The sequence below is a fragment of the Biomphalaria glabrata genome, chromosome 5 (assembly GCF_947242115.1).
Source record: "Biomphalaria glabrata chromosome 5, xgBioGlab47.1, whole genome shotgun sequence".
Classification (NCBI taxonomy): Eukaryota; Metazoa; Mollusca; class Gastropoda; family Planorbidae; genus Biomphalaria; species Biomphalaria glabrata.
The window spans coordinates 13547522-13572044 of NC_074715.1; the positions used below are offsets into that span (position 1 = coordinate 13547522).

Here is a 24523-nt window from a genome sequence, read left to right on the forward strand (position 1 = left end):
GACTCTAGATCTAGATCTATATATAGACTTAGAATAGATTCTAGAGATTGGCCTTGTTTACGAAAAAAAAAAATAAATAAATAGCGCAACAAAAGAAAACATTGATACCTAGAGTCTAAATCTAGATCTATTAAATATTGTAAAGATTTTTTAAAATAAGTATTATCAAGATGTTTGAAAATGGAGTCATCTAGCAAAAAAATTAATACAATAAGTTTAAATTATTACAAATATAATACAATTACCCTGATGTAAATTGTAATGATTACATTGTAATCTAATCAACATAAATTATTTTAATAGATTTGAACCTTTCACATGCTACCATAAACTTATGATAAACTGCTGTAGTTTAGTAGATCTAAATATCTTGTCCCTTTTTTTTTAAATTGTGTGCTTCAATATGGATGGAAAATGTTACTGGCAACATGAACTTGAAGCGAAGATGATGAACCAAGCATAGAGACTAGAGATGACATCCAACTGACTGATGGAAGTTAAAAAAAAATTTTTTCCATAAATTTGACTGGCACAAAGGAATAACAAGAATTTTTTTATTTAATTTGTCCTGTAAAAAAAACAACCTTAGTTTTTCTTACAGACTATAACTGTTTTAGTGACAGATGAAGTAATAAGTTGCCTTTAACTTATCAAACTTGTTTAATCATGCTTTACTAATTCTGTATTTAGGCTTAAAAATTATACAGATAATTTCTTTAATAAATAATGGATGGCTGTTGGGTCAGGTGTATGTGCTCTGGACTGTCATTCGTACATGTGTGCGTATTATGTCTCACTTCACAGCACACATTTGACTGACCAGCAGGAAGTCAATTATCCTTATAATTCGGGTCACGAAAAAAAGGCCCTTCCAGATAGCATTGATTTGCATAAGCATATGATTTGGCGTCAAGGTATTCTTAAACTTTTAACACATCTATTGAAAAAATAGGATATTATTGAAGTCAATATTTTTTATTTGAGACAACTTAATGAGTGTAATAAATATGTTCCTAATAGTTATAATGTGTGTTGAAGTTTTGATATCTTAAAACATTTTATTTTGCTATATAAATTTGTGTAAAATTAATGCTGGTATTTTCATTTAAAAAAAAGGAAATTTCTTTAAGATGTTTTTCAAAAAGTAAGCACATTTCTTGTGAATACATAGATTGTGCCTTTTCAGCTCTGTCATTTATGAATTTGGAAGCAAATATTTAATAAATGAGTAATTACAATAGCACCTTTTTCAATTCATTTATTTTTTTTAGAAAAAATTAGTGAAATAAATTAATTACTAAAATAGTGGAGAAGTTCTTTATAATGATAGGTAAAAAATACAAAAAAAAAAAAAAAAAGTTGCAGATTATTTGTTCTATATTTTAAATCTATTTTGTTATTCAAAAATTATTTTGGGTCTTATTACATGCATGTAATTTAAAGGTAATTTTATATTCGGAAGAGAGTGAAAAGTAATACTAAGAAATAGGAGCAGTCTTTATTGGGCCCTTTCTCGTCTATAACTGGTACCTTAGGAATTTGGAAATGGGCTCCAATAAATTCAGTGACTTAATACACCTTAATAATCTAATGATCAATGAAAGAGATCTATTTCACCAACCATATCGACAGTTTGGTGTCAAAAGGAAATTTCACCAACACATCATTTTTTTTTTCTCCAAATGTTAAGTTAGATTTGTCATTTGTCTGTTTCATCTCCATATTACCTACAAAAAACACACATTAATTTTATTTGCAAAAGATTAAAGAAATAAACATCACTTCACAATTTAGTTACATATATATTTTCCATTACAAGGGACATAATAAATAAACAGACGCTCATATTTTTGTTCAAATAATTTATTCATAACATGTTTATATATCACAATGATGGCCTAAGATCTTTCTTCTTATAATAATCACCAAAAGTAAATTAGGATGAAAAAGTTCAAAATAAGTAGTTGGCATCTGTTTCCATTTAAAGATCAGAGTATTGTTTGTAGTTGGTTCAAATCACATTTCTTTTTTTGTTTTAATCATTCATCAGTGTCTATTGATACACAGTTGTATGCAGCATAGCGAAGTCTTTCTTCTGCTATTTTCTCACTGTAATGGAAGAAAAGTATCAAAATAAAAAGCATGTCTCTTTTAAACGAAGGCAACCAAAACCTTACTAGATCAAACAAACTTGCATAACCTCCACTACTTTGGACTTTCCATAATAGCCACAACTCTATATCAAGGGTGCCCAATAAGTGTCTGTCTGGGGGGTCATATCAATTTTGTCAAGAGCATCAAAGGCCCAACATCCCAATCAAATTTCAAGCTCAGTGGCACTGATCCTCTGAGGATTTATTATGCACAGATCGCAGAAGTTTCAAAAGGCCGGATAACACTTTGTCCTAGGCTGAATATCCCTAGTGAGCTATAGTTAGGGCATCACTGATCTATTTGGAATTGTGTTCAGTGGGAGTTAAAAGTAGAAAAGGTAGTGTCTCCTAGTTCCTAGTCAGAAGCACATTAGAGGTGTTGTAAAGTTCACTTTTTTCTTTTATCTTGTTAGTTGTTGCAAGAATCAGCACTATAGTTCTAAAACGTTTGTTACAAGCTTCTTCTTCTTTTTTTTTAGCAAATCCTTACATTAAAACCAATATGAACAAAGCTGTTGGCTTGATTTATAAAGCTGCACATATCGGCATGACAAATGTCCTGCAAGCTGTATCATACTTATTAAAATGGAAAATAAAAATGGAATAACTGAACAAGCAATGTGTGAAAACATTTAGCTACTTACTCAGTGTATACAGGTAAGTGCAATGTATTACAACAAGTGGATGACTCAGGAAGAGGGTTAGTTGGACTACTGATGAGAGAAAATAAAAGCCTTGAGTTAAACAGATCATAACATGAAACAAACTGTAATAAACAAACTCAAGTCTATGAAGGATGTAATATATTTTTAGCTCAAAAACATTACTTAAATAAAAAAAAAAAATAATTTTATATATATGCATTAAAAATATCAACAAAATAATCATGGTGTGGTGAAAAAGATTTCAACCACTATAATGCCACATTGGAATGTGAAAGTTATCTAAAAATTTTATTACATATTTTAAATTATTTATTGCTAATTTCAAAATGTAATTAAAAATATATTTTACTTCTTGCCAGAAGATATAAATATGGAAACTGGCAATCGCCTTCGACCAGTAATGAACCTGAGAAGGTGACTTCTGTCTTCATTTGAGAAATTTTTCACCGCAGTCCAGAAGTACTTCACTCTTAGATCATCTTCATCTATGTGATGATAGAATGCTGAAAAAAAAATTTGCTTGAGCTCATAAAGTAATACAACTAAAGAAACAAAAACATTAATGCTTTGAAACTGTCACAAAAATGTGGCATGAAGATTAAAATATTAATAAATAAATAAGCAAATGTATAGATCTTCTACAATATTCCAATGATAGGCCTTTAAATCTATAAATAGAAGACAACTCACAAGATTTTACTGAACATTAATTTATTAAACTCTTCAAGGAATGCGGAAATACCCGAAGATGTATAGTCCATTCAAGATAAATATTTTCTCATTCTCCATCCAAATTTTAATTGAATTCTTTTTTTTTTTTAAACTTTGAAAAATTACAACGGTCAAATTAGAGTTTTCTCAGTGTGACCAATAAGCTAGTAATTCTAGCAAATGCCAAATCACCAAACATTATCTTTGCTTTTTTTTTTGGTCTTTGTACATAACTATTATATTAAAGGGTTCAATATCCATGAAAGAAATGTAAGAACTACTATTGCAATGTCAGGGACAATATACATGTGGTAACTGTCCAAAATTTACAATAATACATGCAACTGTATATCTTCTTCTAGTGATAACTTACTGTTTTTCATCAGAGCCTCCACAGAAATCTCAGGCTCTCCACAAATCCTAGTTTCTAGCTCTTGCCAAGTTAACAACTCCAGCACAGCTTCAGGAATGACTTTGAGGAGACCACTTCTCAGTGCCTTTAACTGATTGGTCAAATGTTACAAACATAATTAATAATAAAAAAACAAAAATATTTTTTTTTAATGAAATTCAGAAATTCATATTTTTCATTCTAAAAAAAAAATTAATCAATTTAACTTTAACAATGAGATGTGCCTTTAAAATGTAACAACTAACAGCTGGTACACATTTGGAGGGTTCAATTGAAAGGTCTTCAAAAACAAAATAACGCTTTTTTTCCTTGAACAAGATTGTACATCAGTACTTTGAGCTAAGCAGTCTTAAGTTCTAAAGACCAGACATAATTTATGCTATGATAGCATAAAATAGGTCACTGTGTCTGAGACATAGAGATCCAGCCTTATTACATTCAGTGGACTCTACTCTTAAAGTGTTATCACTCAGGAATTTTTCATTTAGCTTTAAAATATTAATTTTTTTTTAAAATTTTACAAAGAAAAAATTTATGTAATGGTGCATACATAATACATGCATAAAGGCAACATTAGGTACCCAATTTTTTAATGAGAGAATGGTGAATGAAATATAGCAAAATAATGGGAAGTCCAGGCCAGGGTACGAACCATTGACCCTCCTACTTGACAACTCTGACTAGCAGCAAGGACCTGGCAACAAACCATCCAAAATTCCTAGTACCTAGTCAGCAGGTGGCTGTACACTAGAATTCTATATTCCAAAAAATGTACAAATTATGATCACTTTACCTGTTTGTCACATTCTGCCAAGCGTATTTCTCGAACTTTCTCAGCATATTCCAGCCTGTCCTCATAGGCTAATGGTAAGGGGTTACCATCACTGTCCACTTTTAGACTAACATGGCTGCCATCACTAAGTACCATTGTCCAGCTTCTTCCTGTTGTTAGAAACGTCTCTCTATCCATGTTTACTAAGCTATCAATCAGACGAACCTATTTACAAATAGCAAAAAAATTCAGACTAACAGTTTCATTTGTGTGTGTGTTAAATATTGTAGGCAGATAATGATACTGAGAGCCAGCTTGAGATCTACTTTATTTTAGTTTAAGCTGATAACAAGTATTCTATTTAGAACCTGAAAAACAGGAAGGGGGAACTTCAGTGCATGCTAATGCTCTGAGAAAAGATAAATTTTCCAAGCCATTCATGTTTATTAAGTCATTCCCTATTATGATTTTTAATATACACAAAGGATCATAAAGATGTACATTTTGATATAATAATTTAGTATATAACAGATAAAAATTAACCTCTGCTGCATCCACTGTTGCAAAGTCACGTGACCAGTTGTAGCTCTCACCTGCTAAACGCTTCCAGACATATGGTGGCAGTGACAGAATCTAAAGAGAAAACACATTATGAATACCATTTTTAGACTAACTATTTTAGAAGGATAATATGAAAAGCTTTTTTCACATTTTTTAGGAAACTTACAGATAATAAGCTACTTAAAAAACAGAAGTAGATTCTATAGCAACTGCATATCATAAAAAAATGTAATAAATTTATAGTCAAAGTCAAAGTGCTGGCAAATATGTTTAAGTTAATAAAAGTAGGAAAATAGAATTGTATTAAGGTATTTTTAGATGTTAATGTATTTTTAATACTTGATTGATTACTCTGAAATGTTGTTTTTTTTTAAATAGCTCCTATACACAGCAACTTTCATGCTTATAGCTTGTTCAGAGCACTAGGGTCCAATCTCATTTGTGGACCTGGAGGCAAAAGGAGGGGGGGGGGGAATATTGATACAATGGGTTATATAACTATATTTTTTTAAATCTTTGATCTCAAGATGAGGTAGTGCTTCCAACAGTTTTTCTTTCAGTGGAGCTGATTGGGTGCTCTGCACTTTAATATACTAAACTCACAATACTTTAACTCCCTAGTACACATTCAATAGATGAAGCAAGCAAATAGTAAGCCTTACCAGGCTTTCTAAAAAAAAATTTTAAGTGTAGATTCTGTGTCCAGTGCACCTGACTGACATTATTTTTATACTTTACAAGACATTCAATAGATGAGGCAGACAAAAAGCCTTACCAGAATTTCTTTCCCCCTGAAACAAGCTCCCATAAGTTGTCCTAGCCACTCATATTTTTCTAAACTATGACACGAAGGATTTGGAATGTAACTATCACGGTTGACATTGCCATCTTCATTGCTCTGAAAGTGGAAAGTGCAAATAAATGTAAATTAGTAGCTTAAAAAACTATGAGCAATAATGACATTGTAATTTAAGTAACCATTTTTTGTTCTTAGATCATTAGTTTAAAACAATAATTACCTTTAACAAAAAAAAAAAAAGAATGGAAATTTTTTTCTAAATTAAAAAAATATTAAAAAAAAAAAAGTAAAATTGTACATCAAAATGCTATCAAGCATGGATTACAATTGTCTGCCAGCTATTTATAACTTTAACACTGAGATAAAATTCTTTTTAAAATATTTTTTTTTTCAGAATATGAAGTTAAAAGAAAGTCTAGTTAAGATGACCTGATTGGGAGTTCTGACAAAAAATGGCAGTGCCATAGGAGCATCAGGGTCAGATGGACAAAGTTCTTCAGCCATGTCCGACAGACTGTCCCGAAATCCTCCTCCTTGGTCAATGATTCCTTCAGATATAAACTTGCACTCCCACCACTGATCATTCTGGGAAGACCATCTGTGCAGAAAAAAAAAATGAAGTTAGTCACATTGGGCAGCAAGCATTCTCCAAAGATCTGTAAGATACAACCCTTTTAACATCATCCCAGTTAATGCTGTTAGGCAGGGTGGCTGAGTGGGAAAGCATTTGGGGACCAGGTTCAAATCCTTGTGAAGACTGAGATTTAATTTTCAGAATCTTTAATTAATTAATTAATAATTAATTGACTAATTGGTTAATTTTTGTTATTGATTCACGTTTAGTTAGATACATAAAAAATTGTTTAAAATTTCAAACTTGATCCAAAAATGGGTGTGGGAGAAAAAATGTGTAGAATTATCTAAGGGGACCAAAGCTTACATATTTTAGCCATATTTGGAAATACTGAAGGATTAATTTTCCTTGTTGATATCTCACAAAATAATTAATTTCAAGTAATTAATCGACTAATTGCTTAATGTCTTGTCTATACTAATGAATAATTATGCAAAGTTACAACTTGATCCGAGAATAGGTGTGGGAGAAATAACATGTACAAACTTTTTACCAGACAGACAGAGTGAGATTGATATAAGCTTTGTAAAAAGAAAACTAAGAAGAATAATTATAATTACCAACCTGTATGTAAGTGGCGTGGATGCTCTGTCTCTTGGTTTTAGGCCTTCATAGAGTTGCATGAACACTGTGTTGTTGTAATCAGATGGATTCACCCTGTGTTCAAATGCTGCATGACGATTGATGTAAACAATCTTCCTGTCTGATGGGCTGAAAAAAAAGCAGCTAGAATTATTTAAAATAATCTTGAAGATGAGGATATGGAAAATCTTAATTTTAAGGTTCCATTAGTTTTGCTAAATCAAAATTTTCTTTAAATATAAAAGTTATAAAGGAATGATTTTAGTTCTGAGAAAATAAATGTTAGTAAACATTCGGAAGCCCAAGTCTATTGTGAAAATCTCAAAGCTGCAAATATGACATTTTAATAATTGGTAATTGACTGTCATTTTTTTTTTTTATCTATGACAACTTCAAGAAAGAAACAGAACAAAAATAAAAAATGTTAACAAAAAAATGTCTTTTTTAACAGGAAAAAAATGCTTATTTAAATTTGCAAACTAATTATGAGTGTACAATTTCTCCAAAGCAACAAAGAAAAATTTTAAAAAAATATATTGTTAATGTAACTTTGATATAACACAGAAGTAAAGAAAACAAAAGAAAAAAAATTCTTTACTCAGAAGCTGAGCCTTTCAGCAATGTATCTATCAGTGCCAGTCTTTTCTTTGACAATGGAAGAAGTTGACGAATACTCTGTTGAAGATCATTGTTTTGAACATTAAAAAAAAAAAAAGATGAAGATATAGTTCATAAAACTTAATAGTTTATAGCTACAGTACATTATTTGTGAAACAACTTACTTCTAGATTTGCAAGAGTACTTCCTTCCTGAAAGTGACAACTCTCTATAGAAGACTGCCAGGCTGGGATCAAGTAATGGATCACACTGTCTAGAAGCCACATAAACCTGGCAAGATGGCAATCAGAGTGTTATGGTCTGTTTGTAGTTCTTTAAATTACATATAGCTACAATTGTGATGGGTAGCTATCTAAATTTTGATATAAAATTTTATATTGGGACCAGATCTTTTCACTACTGTCAAATGTAACTTCATTTTAGTTTTACTAAAAGATTACAGCCACTCTTCATAATGGTCATTAGCTTACATTAGAAAAAAGTTCTAACTTGTCTGGCCAATATTCACCTTTGTAGCACCACTGAGCGCCTATAGTTGACTGAAGGAGAAAAAGACTGTAACAGAGGATAGCGCACCAATTTTTCTCCAGAGAAGAACTCTTGGTCAAACCCCAGGCTTCTTTCTTCTAGACAGTGAAGCTTTATCCCTCGAATACGAGTATCAATTCCATGAGCTGAATGGTGAAAACATATGTTGTAATGGTCAATTAGTAATAAATAGTAATATTTACTTTTTAAAATTAAGTGTCAAATTGATTAATTTTATTTTTAAATTGATACTTGATACACCAAATTGACTTGCATTTGCATGACTTGATCCTAATGGTCACAATAGAGTAGTGTTCAGTTAAATTTTCTAACAATTTGATTTCTGTGTTTGACTGCGGTGACCTGGAATCAAAACATAAGAAAATATTAAAGCAATTTTACATGGCAATCTAGTATTCATACTATACGACTTAGTTGTTTTTTTTTTGAAGGGATAAATTTAATTTTAAAATATGTTCTAAGTAAATCTATTTTAAGTAACATTTTAAAAACATGAAACTTTAAAGTGTAAACATGCACTATATAGTCGCTATTGTAGGCTGCATCAGTGGTACAACAACTAGAGGCTGATCTAGCTGAACATTTCTTGCTATGGAAGAGATAAGAGACTGGGCAATGGCTATGGTAGGAATGTTGTCTCTCACACAGCAGTTTCCCCCTCTCAATACAGATGTTGGGCCCAAAGCAACAGCATGTAGGTGTACATGTGGTGTACATAAACCAATATTGTTTTATAAACAATTTAGTTTTTACAAAGATAATTTTGCAGGTAAAGCAACAGGGGGAAAAAATCTATTGTTTCCCTTAAAGTTTTACATTTTATAATTTGTTTAATGAATATCTGGAGCGGTGGTTAAGAGGTGAAGCACTTGGCCTCTGAACTGGGGTCCCGGGCTCGAATCCTGGTAAAGAGATTTTTAATTAGGAGATCTTTGGGCGCCTCTGAGTCCACCCGGCTTTAATGGGCCTGACACTAATTGGAGAAAAGTAAAGGCGGTTGGTCGTTGTGCTAGCCACATGACACCCTTGTTAACCATAGGCCACAGAAACAGATGACCTTTACATCATTTGCCCTATAAATTGCAAGGTCTGAAAGGGGAACTTAACATCGTTTTTTTAAATGAATATCTGATACAGAAGGTAGGGGTATTTTAAAGTATTGGGTTCCAGTGGAGACACACCAGTTAGCTTATTGGGTACTGAGTCTTGGAATGAAGGGTGTTCTCTAGTTACAGATAAGAAAGGCAAAAACACTTGGTCTTTGCGTAACTATTCTTAACCATGACAACAGATTATAATTTCACCTGACCAAAGAATCCTTAAAAAGGAGCAGACTAAGATATATAGTTCAGGGAAATGCTAACTTTGAGAAATTCAAATGTATTACCAGACAATGTTCACACTGTTTAAAACTTTAACATCATCTGCTTCCCCGGCCACCACAACAATAGTTTCTGGTAGATAGTTATCATCTGCAAGGTTAACTAGCAAAGATAGGGACCTGTAGAAACAAACCAAACAGGAGACGTCAAACCCAACAATTACAAAATGAAGATATTGAAATACATAAGCCCCTTAAAATTATTTTCTAGGCATTTTCTGTTACCCTTGATTGAATAGAAAGACAATATAGAATTTTTGTGAGATTAAAATGTACGTTAATTAGTATAGCAATTTGTCTGAAGACCTATATGGACATTAGCATATAATGATTTTCAGAACAAAAATTAAACAATTTAATACTATGTATACAATGCTACTGTAATGATTGTTTCTCTCAAATGTCAAGCAAATAAATAGAAACAGAAAATATAACTTTATTCATTAAATGGTGACAGCTTAATAAATAATTTAGTTAGTTGGCCTCCTTCAGTCGTAGAACGACTATGGTTCATCTCGCACTTCCTCATGTGGCTGTGGAGCCCTATTTTGGAGAGACACTCCTGTCCACAATATCGTAGGTTAAGGTGGCTTTTGCTTCGGTGGTAGAGGAGCTGGCCATTTTTCGCATTGTCTGTTTTTCTTTCAGGGCTGAGACCCATGTTCTGTCACTGTCCATAGCTTTCTTGGTCACTGTCTCTCTCCGTCTGGTGCGGTCTAGAGCTATGTCTTCCCAATGGTCAGTATTGATGTTCACTGATTTGAGGTCCAGTTTTAGTACATCTATGTTAGTGCAGTGTCATTATATTATGTACATATGTGTACCAGTCACTTCATATGTATAGTTAGGCAAAATCCTTCTGACCTCATTTAATTAAACTACAAAACAGAGAGACATCTTTTCTCTGTAATATTTTTTTTTTTTTAAAGTATGACAATAATACAAGACAAACTAATCCTAACACATATTGGTCATTACTTTATAATTGTCCCTTTCTTCATCGTAAGCCTGATCCAGTGTTGCCCCTGTTGTCCATCTGTTTCCCAGTAAGTATTAGGGTCATCATCTGTTAGATTGGCACTTTCACCATCACCAGACTGGACAGGTGGTTTTAAAAAAAAATCATTAGTACAGACATTTTGATCTGTTCAGTCAGAATTCTTTTTCTTCTTATCTTATAAAATACAGATGTTTCTTCAAAAAAAGAAGATGATTACGCCCTACGTGTCATGCATCTAGTCAAGTATTTTAACCAAAACTTAAATTGTGCCAAAGCACTGGTTTTCCTGGCTGGCTCAGGCAACCCATTCCATGCTCTAATAGCACTAGGGAAGAAGGAGCATTTGTACAAATCTGTCCTAGCATATATGGAACGAGGAATGTGCTTTTATCTTTGTGTCTTTCTGAGTATTTTATTAGATTTTGTTTTTGTATTTGAAGATTATGGTTCAGTGTTTTATGTATAAATTGGTAGTTTACTTTTGAGTCTTCTCACCAGAAGGCTTTCTAAATTTAGTGATTTTACTAAAAGTGTTACTCTAGTCAAATGTGAATATTCATTTGTTATGAATCTCATTGCTCTATTTTGTGTTTGTTCCAGTTTCATAATGTTTTTTTTAGTTGAGGTGTCCCAAACAGAGGATGTATATTCTATTATTGGCCTAAAGAGGTTAAATAACATTTTAGTTTTATGTTCTTATTGGATTTATAGAAATTTCTTTTAATAAACCCTAATGCTTTGTTTGATTTTTTTTTTATAGTTTCATCAATCTGGGGATTCCATTTAGAAAGCTCTAAAGTAACATTAAGGCTGACTGGTAAAGTCTTTCTACCATAGGATCTAGTGTATGAAGACTGGGATTTTGAAATTTGGGTTTTTGGGATGCCCCTGAGTCCACCCAACTCTAAAAATTACTTGACATTAGTTATAGAAAGGGTTACCTTAACTTATTAATGTAACATTGGGCTGAAATGACCAGGTTGATCACCCCAGAACAGAATATTAGATCTTTATGTGCTTATTCTCAATGCTAGTAATTTAACAGATCTCAGAATAGATTATTAGTTACTAGAAGCAAATAAGTACTAGGTTTTTCTTTTTTTTTTTTTTCAAGGATTTGAAATGTAGACATTTATATCTAAAAATAAATTTCAAATTTAAGTTTATGTAGTAAATTATTTTGAAAGTACTTTTTTGAGCATATATTCAACAATGATTTTCCTCAGGAAAAGGGCCATGATCTAATGTAACATAATGCTGTTTAACTTAAGACATTTTGATATGTTTCAGAGGATGATGAGTAAATAACCATCATGTCTTCCTATCTTAAAGATTACAGACATTGCTTCAAAAAAAGAAAATAATTACGTCCTAAGCATTTCATGTTTTTCATGTGTCAATCTAGTCATGCATGTTAATCAATGACTTAAACTGTCTTAAACTTTGTTAAGTCGTTGATTTTCCTGGCTGATTCAGGCAACCCATTCCATTCTCTAATGGCACTAGGGAAGAAGGAGCACTTGTACAAATTTGTTCTAGCGTATGTAATAAGAAATGTGCCTCTACGTTAGTGTCTTTCTGAGTATCTCATAAGTTTTTGTTTTTCTACTTGTAAATTATAGTTTAGTGTTTTATGACTTATAGTTACTATACTTTTTATTCTTCAGTCCTGAAATATTCTCAAACTCACTATCTTAATTTTTATAAAAATTTTTATAATATTTAGGTTAGTTATATTTGTTTGTTATACAAATATTTGATATCTCTTCAGGACAAAGATGATTATGACCTACTGCAGACCTCCTGCAGGATGGCATGGGATGAAAGTGGGTGGGGTTTAATGTAGAACCATCATTAAATCAGTCCAAAGCACTACCACATGACTAGGCAACCACTCATAAAATAAAAGCCCTTTATAAAATCTCATCATGCTATTTGTGCGCTATCCCTCTCATGAAATTACATTCATGAAAGCATTTAAAATGCACTTATTATTTTAACCAAAGGACACATACATGTACCAAAAACTTAGGGTTGAAGCAACTAAAATCACTAACAAACTTATAACGAAAATCGCATGCACAATTAGACCATGACCACATAAAGAACTATGATCAATGTCTAAACTTGAAAAGAAAACAAAAGTATTTACAGCCATCAAATTGAAACTGTCTTTTAGAATAACAAATTACTTGTACTTCAAGTTACGCAAATCTTTGGAATTTTTTTCTTTTTCACAAAAATCATAAAAAATAACCAAATATTTTTTTGCCTTACTGAATATGACGAAACTCCCAAAGCCTCTACAAATCCCCTAAGAGATCCAAGGTTCTCTGTCTCTTGGGGAATATTGGTGGACATGACCTGAACCAACGCTGCATCATGTTCCAAAGTCCAGTTCTTCTCTAAAGCTTTCAGTCTATCCACAGCTTCTTTATCAGCTGGCACAATGAACGCCTTGTGTTTTTTAAGGACAGGAGCATAGTGTTCTTCAATCACTCCTTCCCAGCTGAAACAAAAAGATTGGTTGAGAGATATAAGGCTTTTATTTAAGTTATTAGTAGGAACTGCTTGGTATCAGATAGCAGAAAAAGAAGACCCATGGGTTTGTACTTTTATAAGTCAACACTCTGGCTGGCAAAAAGGAGGGGCTCTCAATACTCTGAAGAGATGAAAGCTAAGCTGGCTTGGTCATATTGTAAGACATGTAATGTTAAGTTCCCCTTTCAGACCTTGTGATCTATGGGGCAGATGTTTCTGTGGCCCATAGTTAATGAGGGTGTCATGTGGCCAGCACAAAAACCAACCCCTATACTTCTCCCCAATTTTTGTCAGGTACCCATTAGAGCTGGATGGACTCAGAGGCGCCCTAAAGATCTTGAAAGTAAAAATCCCAGTCTTTACCTGAATTTGAAGGTGGGAAGCCAAACAGTTTACCACTCAGCAACCACACCTTTAATCCCTTTCAAAAGTTATCCTTCAAGGTATAGTTTGGGGGGGTGGGGGGGGGGAGCATGAAGAGTTGTCCAAAGAAAAGCTGGCTGACAATGTGAAATAGTGGACCCCCCCGTATCTTGATATTCTGCTAAGAACAATTGCTAAACAAGAAAGAGTGGAAGGATTTTGTTACGCAAATTGTCACATCATCTCTATGACTAAAGGCAAGGGACAGATGAGATGATGAGTAGGAACAACTTTACATAAAGACAAATAAATAAAATAATAAAAAAAATATAACACTCCATCTTATTTTATATGTCACTAATGATCAGAAAGTTAAACTAGATGTACAACTATCCCAGAACACAAAGCAATAGCATTTTATTTCTTTAAAAGATATCAGAAATACTAATGACATTAGACTAACAAGAAAATCAAAGAACCTTTTAATTTTTGGCTGCTGCTTCTTAAGAAGGCTTAACTTGCTTTTACTGTAGCTCACAACCTCCTGAACTGGCACTGCAGAGGGAGTTTCTTCTGTTGAGCTACGACTTGAAAATAGGAGCAGCCAGAGACAATCACCAGGCACATGCTCATAATCATCATTAGCTGTTGACTTAGTCTGTAGAAAAATAACAAGCAAAATAAAAAAAAAAGTTTTAAAAAGAACAACAAAAACAAAAAAAAAAAAACAAACAAAGCTTATCTAAGGGAAAGAACCACAAATCACTGGATTATTTTTCAATACTGCATGAATAAGCTTTCTTTTATATAAAAAAATTACCACCAATTGATTAACTAATTGGTTAATAATGTAATCAAATATGAATAATTATGTTAAATTTCAACTTGATATGAGAATAGGAAAGGGGGAGACATAACCTGGACAAGGGGAATAACTCAACATATACAGACACATCTCAATAAGTAGCATTTATTTCCCTTGTTTGATTCTAAACAAAATAATTAATTACCAAAAATGTATTAACTAATTCTTTAATTTTAATTTTTTAATATTAATTTAAGATTTGTTTCAACTTGATCCAAGAATGGGTGTGGGAGAAATAATCTGTACAAAAACAGTAACAGACATGAATAAATGACAATTTTCATGTAACAGTTTATCTACACAGGACTTCTAAAATAAAAAAATTGGGGCCCATAGCTATGTTTTCTCCAATAAAAAATGGGTAAATTAGCTTTTTAACTAATGCAATTCTTATGAATGAGCCATTTAATTTTTTAATGCCCAATGATATCTCTTAACATCCCTTAATGATTATGAGTATTTCATCAAAAGTGTCTATATTTATCTTCTTTGCCATAGTGTAATAAAGCATTTTAGGACAGGAAAGACCATGGAAAAGTAAAATTTGCAGAACATTAATGCCAAATATCCATTTGAGAAGGCTGGACATCCTCAAAATTATAAATAAAAAAAACCAAACCCAACATTAATTAGGATTTCAACACAAGACTCTGGCTTTGTCAGTCAAGTATTTTACCTTTATGCTTCTTTTATTAAGATTAACAGCATACATAACCTTAATTTTGTTATGCCACTGATTTGAAATACCTTTAATACACACAGCCATTTTCCATCTCCATTACAAAAATCTTCACCGCTGACAATCAGACGAGTAGATGGCGTGGCTTGTATTTCCTTGATGACCTTTGATGTTTTGTCAGGTGATTGCAATAGTTTCCAAGTTGTTTTGTAAGATGTTGTATACTCTAGTTCTGAAGGTATGTAACAAAGGCAGTCTGGAAAAGGTTGACGATTTCTTAAACTTGTTATGCAATCCTGCAGACAGCGTATTCGTGATATTCGACGTCTTGCTGATGGGATATTATGATTGTAATTCCCATGCATGGCTCAGAAAAATAAATATCTTGTTTCTCATATACGTAACTTAATTTTTTCTAAGTTGTTTTCTTTCAGGCTGAAAACATAACAGAACTAGATCTATATCAAATTTTAAAAAATGAAATATATTTAATTTTTTAAAGTCATTTGAATATTTTAGGTCATGAAGGTCTATCAAAGTAAATTTTACAGGAAAATAGATGACAAAGTCAATATTTTTGCCTTTATTGACTTTTATGATACAACCATGAAATGTGTCTAAATGATGAGTCAGTGGGTCAATGGGTGATTTTCTACACTTTGTGATGTTTTGGCGGGCCAGAAGTGGCCTGCAGTCCGTATTTAGGGCATCACTGGTTTAGATAGTCAACTCTTACAGCTCACTAGGCTGCATAAGAAACTCCTTCGCATATAATAAAATAATATGACATTTGCCCATAGCCCTGGGTATTGTTAAGGTCACCACTGCCTAAATTATAAGAGGAGGGCAACGCACAGCCTTACAAAGGAAAAGAGGACATCTTTTTGTAAATACACACATAAAAAAACTAGAGACACTAGAATATTCTAGGTTACAGATTAGTGATTAGTAAATCTAAATCTATCATTAAGTTTAAGACTATTTCATTACTATTTGTAGATCTATTAAAATTTCTAATCTAGGATCTTTTGAAATTACTGATTGACTTCTCTTGTCAACAGTGTCTTGTCATTAAAAATTAAATCATTCTGTTTCTGGACCTAGACCTAGACTAGAAGTTGAGTAGAATCACAAATTGAAATTCTTCTAGGAGTCAGGAGGAGTAAAATCTAAATCTATCTAGATTAGAATAATCCAGATCTAATTGAGTAATTCTTAGTCATCATTTAATTAAAAATAAATATTCATTAGTATGATTTCAACCTACCTGATATAAATTGGAAAACACTAACCATAGATAAACACCAAAACCTTAAGGACATAAATAAGCTTTTCATAGAAACTTTACACAACCTAAGTTTAGATCAAATCATTAAAAAGCCAACTAGATTAAACAACACATTAGATCTCTTCTTAACCAACAGACCTGGATTAGTAGTTGATTATGATATTATCCCTGGTCTATCAGACCATGAGATCATAAAAATACACAGTCAGATAAAAGCAGTAGCAAATACAAAACCCAAAAGAAAAATCTTACTCTGGAATAAATGTAACCTAACACAACTACACCAAGCTGCAGCTGCATTAAACTTTCAACAAACATTCTTATTAGAAAAAGACATTAACCAACCAGTCGATGACCTCTGGAATTTCATTAAAAACCATCTTAAAAGCATTATAGAAAATCATATACCAACTAAATACACATCAAACATAATAAATAAATGCTGGTTTAATAATAGACTAAAGAAGCTTTGTAAACAGAAGGAAAACCTATATAGAAAATTTAAAGAAACTAATGCAGAAAGAGTTTACAAAAAGTATATAAAAATTAAACACTTAACCCAAAAAGTAAGCAGACAGCTGCAGAGTGAATACATAAACAATGTAATATCTAAAGATAACAACAAAAACCTATGGTCATACATTAAGTCTAAGAAAATGGAAACAACAGGCGTAGCGCCATTAAAAGATGAACATAACATAATACATAATGATAATGAAACTAAAGCAAACATTCTAAACAAATACTTTGCATCAGCATTCTCAGCCCCAGGAGACAAAGACATATTACTGAATTTGAACCAAGTAGACAACATAGAAGATATAGTAATACAAGAAAATGGAATTCAAAAACTATTAGCCAACACCAAACCAAATAAAGCTTCTGGACCTGATGGTATTCCAGCTAGATTACTCAAAGAACTAAGTAATGAGCTAGCCCCAGTGTTCAAAATACTCTTTCAGGCTTCACTTAACCAGGGCAGAGTACCAAAGGACTGGAAAGAAGCTAATGTCACCCCCCTATTTAAAAAAGGAGAAAAATCTGACCCAGGAAACTACAGACCAGTATCACTTACCAGCATCACATGTAAAATCATAGAACACATAATATGTAGCAACATCATAAACCACTTAGACAAACATAATGTCCTCACACCATACCAACATGGCTTTAGGAAATATAGATCATGTGAAACACAACTAATAGGACTAATTGATGATTTTTCAAAAGGTTTAGATTTGATTTGTTGATTTGTTGATTTGAGGCACATCGGCACAATTTAGGCCATGTCGTGCCAACAGTCCCTTAAGGACTACTCTCTCTCTAAACAACAAGGGCCAGATTCTATACAGTAATATAATTAAAATTAAGGTCTATTCACAGTTAAAATAGTAAAGGTAGTAAAAATTTAAATATTTGGTAAAAATCTAATGTAAATAGTGCATGTTCACAAATTCAGAAATCAGATCTTCGTAGATAGCCCCACTTCCCGAATAAAGCCCAGTACCTTCCCAGGGTCCACATTATTAAATAGTGTTTTTAGATTAGTGGCTCTAAAATGTTTCGCCCTGACATCCTGGTATCTGGGGCAATCAACGAGGATATGTTCCACGGTGAGGCGAGAGTCACAGTACTCGCAAAGTGGGGGCTCCTCTCTCTTCAGTACAAAAGAGCGCGTGATGTAGGTGTGGCCAATCCTAAGTCTGGACATGGTTGTGCTACCACGCCTTGTCAGACCCTTAGATGTGGGCCGCCACCTGACATCCGCCACAATCTGCCTGAGTTTACTGTGAGTCTCAGCCTCCCATCGGTTCTGCCACTCTCGATAGGTGGCAGAGGCAATACTTTGTCTCAGGTCCGAGTAGGGAATTTGGGTTCCTGACACCGCATGATTTAGGGCTCTCTTTGCTTCTCTGTCTGCGGCTTCGTTTCCCTCAATGCCAACATGGGAGGGGACCCAGATGAAGGTGACATCCCTACGGTCGGCTGTTATTAGGTCCAACAGCTTCAGGCTCTTATGTACCAATGGGATGTCAGTCTTCATCTGCCCCATCAAAAGGTTTAGATAATAGTGAACAAATAGATGCTATCTTACTAGATTTTTCTAAGGCTTTTGACAAAGTTCACCACCATAGTTTGCTTAAAAAATTAAAATATTTCGGCATTAATGGTCCACTGCATCAGTGGATTAAAGATTTTCTGATAGGGAGAGAACAAACTGTAATAATAAATGGCTCTAAATCAACACCGATAACAGTAAACTCAGGTGTACCTCAAGGAACAGTCTTGGGTCCACTACTATTTTTAATTTACATAAATGATTTACCAAATTGCATTACTTCAGGAACAAAAGTCAGATTATTTGCAGACGATTGCATAATATATAGAACAATAAAAACAACACAATACACAGATATTTTACAAAGAGAATTAGATGAATTACAGAAATGGGAATCAAATTGGAGCATGTCTTTCCACCCAGAAAAATGTCAGTTGTTAAGAGTAACAAAAAAACTAAAACAAATTAATTCCACTTATCTTATTCATAGCAAACCAGTAACACAGACTAAAAACGCAAAATACCTAGGTGTTATAATAAATGAAAAACTGTCATGGAATCCACATATTGATGAAACTACAAAAAAATCAAACAAAGCATTAGGATTTATTAAAAGAAATTTCTATAAATCAAATAAGAACATAAAACTAAAATGTTATTTAACCTTGGTTAGGCCAATAATAGAATATGCATCCTCTGTTTGGGACCCCTCAACTCAAGAAAACATTAAGAAACTAGAACAGACACAAAATAGAGCAGTGCGATTCATAACAAACGAATATTCACATTTGACTAGAGTAACACCTTTAGTAAAATCACTAAATTTAGAAAGCCTTCAGGACAGAAGGCTCAAAAGTAAAGTAGCAATAATACATAAAACACTGAACCATAATCTTCAAATACAAAAACAAAATTTAATAAAATACTCTGAAAGACACAAAGATAAAGGCACATTCCTCGTCCCATATGCTAGGACAAATTTGTACAAATACTCCTTCTTCCCTAGTGCTATTAGAGCATGGAATGGGTTGCCTTAGCTAGCCAGGAAAACCAGTGACTTGGCAGAATTTAAGTCATTGGTTAATATGCATGACTAAATGCATGACGCGTAGGACGTAATCATCTTCTTTTTAGAAGTAACGTCTGTATTATATAAGATAAGATAAGATTAGACTTTAGACTCTAATAGTCTATGTGTATGAACTGTATGAGTATGAGTCTAAAGTTTAATGAGTATCAGTATGAATGTGATTAGATCTAGTAGATCCTAGATATCTAATACTAGTTACTAGAGTAATACTTAGTAATACTCTAACTCTAAGTAATAAGTAGGAAAGTAAGTAGTCTAAGTAAGTATTATGCCTTATAATTAATATTACTTATAATAATTAAAAGGCAAGTTTTATTTACTTTTACTTAGATCTAACTAAGTCTTAATAAAGTTAATTTAGATTTATTTTAGCCTTCCATCCTTAAGTTAATCCTTACTCAGACGACTCAGTTACTGAGTCAGTAAGAGTAACACTACAGTTACTGACTTAGTAAGTGTGAGTGTCACTCATCTAATCATCTAGCATAACTTCAAGACTCTAAGACGGCGTAGGCGTTACCGTTACTAGAGACTAGGCCTTACCTTAGGCCCGGGCTAAGACCTAGATAATAAATGATAGGGGCAATATAGATAGATTTAGACTGTAGAAACTAGATAGATCTAGAATCTAGATCTTATACTTATATAATGATTATCTAGATCTAGATCTATATAACTATATAAGAATCTATAAGATCTAATATCAACATCTGGAGTAGATCTAGACTCTAGTTACTAGTAGTATAAAACTATTCATCTAGCCCAGAACAGTAGAGAACATTTCGCACATTAAGTTAATAATTCTTTCTTAATAGCCTAAATCGAAATCTATACATCATCACATAAAATGTAAACAAATTCTAGCAAATACAGATCATGACAGATGTAGGTATAGACCTAGATATTCTAAGATATCTAGATCTACTAGATAGATAGATCTATCTAGCTTTAGATCTTTGGCAAAAAACAAACCCCATTTGGGCAGCTGTTTGATACAAACATCTATAAAAAAAAAAAAAAAGCTAACAAGATCCTAGAAATAAAGAATCACCCTTTGTGACAGGATTTTGTGATTTTACCATCACAAAAGAGATACAAGACACCGATAGCAAAGACAAACAGACACAAACACTCTTTTTTTCCCCCTGGCAATCAAATCATTAAATATAAGAACAATCTGATATAAACTTTGTCACATGTAAATTATGAGTGAGTCTGGTGTGAATGTACATTTTGGTTTCTTATAGTTATAATGTTTTTTGTTTGGTGTAATGCACACATTGTTAGACAAATTTCCATACGGACAATAAAGATTATTATTATTATTATTATTATTATTATTAATACATATCTATCTTATCAAGATCTATCAATATCTGAATAAAACAATTTAGACAATTTAGTCTTATCTTCTTCTTCCCTATATCTTATATAATACAGACGTTACTTCACAAATGAAGATGATTACGTCCTACGCGTCATCCATCTAGTCATGCATGTTAACCAATGACTTAAATTCTGCCAAGTCATTGGTTTTCCTGGCTGGTTCAGGCAACTCATTCCATGCTCTAATAGCACCAGGGAAGAAGGAGTATTTGTATAAATTTGTCCTAGGGGTCTTTGATGGGAAGTGTTGCCAATTTATCCTGGCATATGGAACGAGGAATGTGCCTTTATCTTTGTGTCTTTCTGAGTAATTTTTATTAGATTTCGTTTTTGTATTTGAAGATTATGGTTCAGTGTTTTATGTATAGGCCTAATTGCTACTTAACTTGTGAATCTTCTCTCCTGAAGGCTTTCTAAATTTGGTGATTCTACTAAAGGTGTTACTCTAGTCAAATGTGAATATTTGTTAGTTATGAATCTCACTGCTCTATTTTGTTCCAGTTTCTTAATGTTTTCATGAGTTGAGAAGTCCCAAACAGAGGATGCATATTCTATTATTGGCTTAACCAAGGTTAAATGACATAGTCTAATAGAATAGAATCAATATCTATTCTAGACTCTATAGATATTTTTATAATTCGATGTAAGTTAGAACACCATCTGTGCAGACAACACAAATATTTTTCCAAGAAGTCTTTTACTTTTTCAAATTTAAGCAACTTTGTCAATTACATCACATGTAGAAGTCATTAAAAAAAAAATTTGATCGCAAGTTTCGTAGGCTATATAGACATCCGTTCCAAGCAGAGAAAGGAGATGTGGAGCACAAGAAAAGTGAAAAAAAAATTAGGCCTAATGACACAAGGAGGACAATAGTTATAATGCTTCATGGAAGATGTTAGATGATAGAACTAATTGAAGCATACTTTCCTATATTTTAACATGCTATTTTGCTATTTTTTTACGGCCTTTCGCTCATTATGACTCACTCGAAAATTGCGTTCGCTGATTAGGTCCGACCCCTACCGTAAGTTGACGAATAATAAATTTAATAGCTGATATGGAAAAAAGAGTCAAATTTAGTTTTATCGCCCAATAGTTGAGGAGTCCGCAGATATTTTCATTTTTTAAAATAAGTTTAACCATTGCGGAGTTATAAATTCTAAACTAAAAACTGGCACAAAAACGTTCGCCATTGGTCCTTTCCCATAAATATAAACTAATCTTTGAAATCGCAATTATGTCTATATCGTAAGTATATCGGAACTAGTAATTGTGAACAATTGATAACGCCTGTGGATTCATCAAGCTGGTTGCTAAATATTGTAGAAGAAGAAGACATCATTTCCTTAATATCAGAAGACTTGTCAACTAATCTCCTGTGAATAGTGTCATTAGGTATGGAAATTGCACTAAATTTATTAATAAATTTGGCTCCAATTATAACGAGCAATGCCTTTGGTTGCTGATAAAAACTCCTTTCTAATGGTTTGAGGTTTCAGAACGCTGGCAATTCTGATAGCCACTAAACAAGAAGATTCATATGGTAATATGTACTTGCCATCTGAGTCTAAAATAAACTACTGGATGTCGTAATCGGTAAAGTTCGGACGTTTGTTCGGCCTCAATACATACGGCAGAGAGAACTTCATTACAAATGTCGCATGGGTGTTTCTGAAGTCCTGCTTGAACTATTGAAGTAAAACTATACCGCAAAAAAAGAAAAATCGTCATTCTCTTTTCTTTTATTAACTTTCTTTTTATCGAAGTATGTGTTCATGAGTTGTTTCATAATGCATTTATTTCCACTGACTAAAACTGACTAAAATTGCCCTCTGTATCCTCTGGCAGAATGTCCGTGTTTATATTTGTCACAACCACTTTTTTTTTTCATTGAAGCTTGACGATCGTTTCATAATTTGTTTGGTAACAATGCAATTGGAGTAACGTCCTATTCTTCTACGAACTCTTATGTAAATATCTCTCCACTATGGTACAAATTATCTTGTTACAACACATTTAAAAAACAAACAAACAAAAAAAAAAAAAACTACCGATAAAAAATTCTCAAAAAAAAAAAAACTTTTCCCTTGGTCTTAGGCGACACCTGACAAATGGTCATTGGTCATTCGACCCCCAAACCAAAGGGGTCGCCACCCATAGGTTGAGAACCCCCTGGTCTCTCTCTCTCTACACATGTATATTATATATATATATAATTTAATTACATGACTGATCCAAACTAATTGATACAAGTAGGCCTATGCTTCATATAGGCCTAAGCTTTTTTTTTTTAAAAGTATTTTTTATGTTTTTTTTTGTTTGTCTCTTTAGTTGTTTTTTTTTTCTTTGCCTCTTTTTTTTTTTTTTTTTTTAAATATTTTATTTATTTATTTTTTAATGTTTTTTTTTTTTTAAATCTATACATACTGTATAACTCCGACGTAGAGCATTACATTTCAGAGCTGAAAGTATAAAGCTCAATCTCTTTGAGAGAACATTTTTTTTTTAATAAAAAAAAACTTTTAAGAACACACAAAAAACTAAAAAAACTAAAAAAAAAAAAACATTCAAAATAGTTTGGTCTGAATTTACCTATAATTTTCTACTTTTCTTTTAGTTCAATATTTTAAAATTTGTATCCTCATTATTCTTTTAAATGGTGTCCTAAAGAACAGGTGCCGCAGCCGTTCGCTACATCCGTTTTCTTCACTTATCACGACTAGCAGCTCTTCATAGCAGAAAATCAAGAGAGAAGTTCATTCATGTACGTTGTCTAGCTTTTCTTTGCATAACTTCATTACTTCTGTACCCGGACGAATAAGTTCGACAGTGATTCGTGCCTAAAAATGTGACCTAACCAGCTCAGCTTACGTCTGTTTCGTCTCTTGAGAAATTCCTCCTTTATTTCCCCAGCCAGAGTGTTGACTTGCAAACGTACAAAACTCGTTTGTTTTTCCCCCTGATGTCTAATCCCCATCAGTTTTTAGCATTTAATCCCAACGGCTCCATTGGCTGCCAGTGAATACAAGAATCGACTACAAGTTGGTCACATTCTTTCATTAGTGCAAAGACATATCCGATGACCTTAGTAAATTGATCCCCACCACATATGTCCATCAGAATAGCCCTGCGCTCCGTGGACTCTCCCTCAAACGTTATGGTTTGGGGGCATTTTCAGTGCATGAACCAAAGGTTTGGAACTCGTTCCCTGTCGCGCTGTGATAAACATGATTCGACACATTAAGACTATTTTATTAGATCAGTTTGTCATTTCAACTGTCACGGAGAGAAGCTGCTGCTGTGTGGTGATATCGTTCCAATCATTGCTAATGCCCAGGCTTTCATCTCATTTCTATCAGAAGATCCGTAGCCGCTTCAAGATCCAAGGAGCCTTACAATTTAAACAAAAAAG

The 24523-nt window shown here is 32.9% G+C and overlaps 1 protein-coding gene across 3 annotated transcripts; it reads right to left on the reverse strand.

Moving 5' to 3' along the window:
* Positions 1–1847: 1847 nt before the first annotated feature.
* LOC106062176 (E3 ubiquitin-protein ligase HECTD3-like) lies at positions 1848–20435 on the reverse strand. Of its 3 annotated transcripts, none has more exons than XM_056030478.1 (19): positions 20266–20435; positions 15354–15720; positions 14221–14399; positions 13115–13346; positions 10816–10934; positions 9844–9957; positions 8710–8798; positions 8416–8581; positions 8072–8177; positions 7888–7964; positions 7272–7418; positions 6503–6671; positions 6050–6172; positions 5257–5346; positions 4735–4938; positions 3903–4032; positions 3168–3321; positions 2798–2866; positions 1848–2109 (listed from the first exon to the last, which is right to left on the reverse strand). In XM_056030478.1, the coding sequence occupies exons 2-19, from the start codon at positions 15648–15650 to the stop codon at positions 2040–2042; spliced, it is 2535 nt and encodes an 844-aa protein (XP_055886453.1). In that variant the 5' UTR covers positions 15651–15720; positions 20266–20435; the 3' UTR covers positions 1848–2039. The 3 variants fall into 3 exon arrangements, with proteins under 3 accessions (XP_055886453.1, XP_055886455.1, XP_055886454.1); XM_056030480.1 differs by lacking the exon at positions 20266–20435 and adding an exon at positions 20121–20139; XM_056030479.1 differs by lacking the exon at positions 20266–20435 and adding an exon at positions 20043–20061.
* Between the last annotated feature and the right edge of the window lie 4088 nt (positions 20436–24523).

Excerpts from the sequence above, each read along its gene's own strand:
- LOC106062176 (XM_056030478.1), bottom strand. The coding sequence starts at position 15,650 with ATGCATGGGAATTACAATCATAATATCCCATCAGCAAGACGTCGAATA. Across the intron at positions 4,033-4,734 it reads TGGCAGAATGTGACAAACAG|TTAAAGGCACTGAGAAGTGG; the intron begins GTAAAGTGATCA and ends TTGACCAATCAG. Across the intron at positions 2,110-2,797 it reads CACTTACCTGTATACACTGA|TGAGAAAATAGCAGAAGAAA; the intron begins GTAAGTAGCTAA and ends CTTCCATTACAG.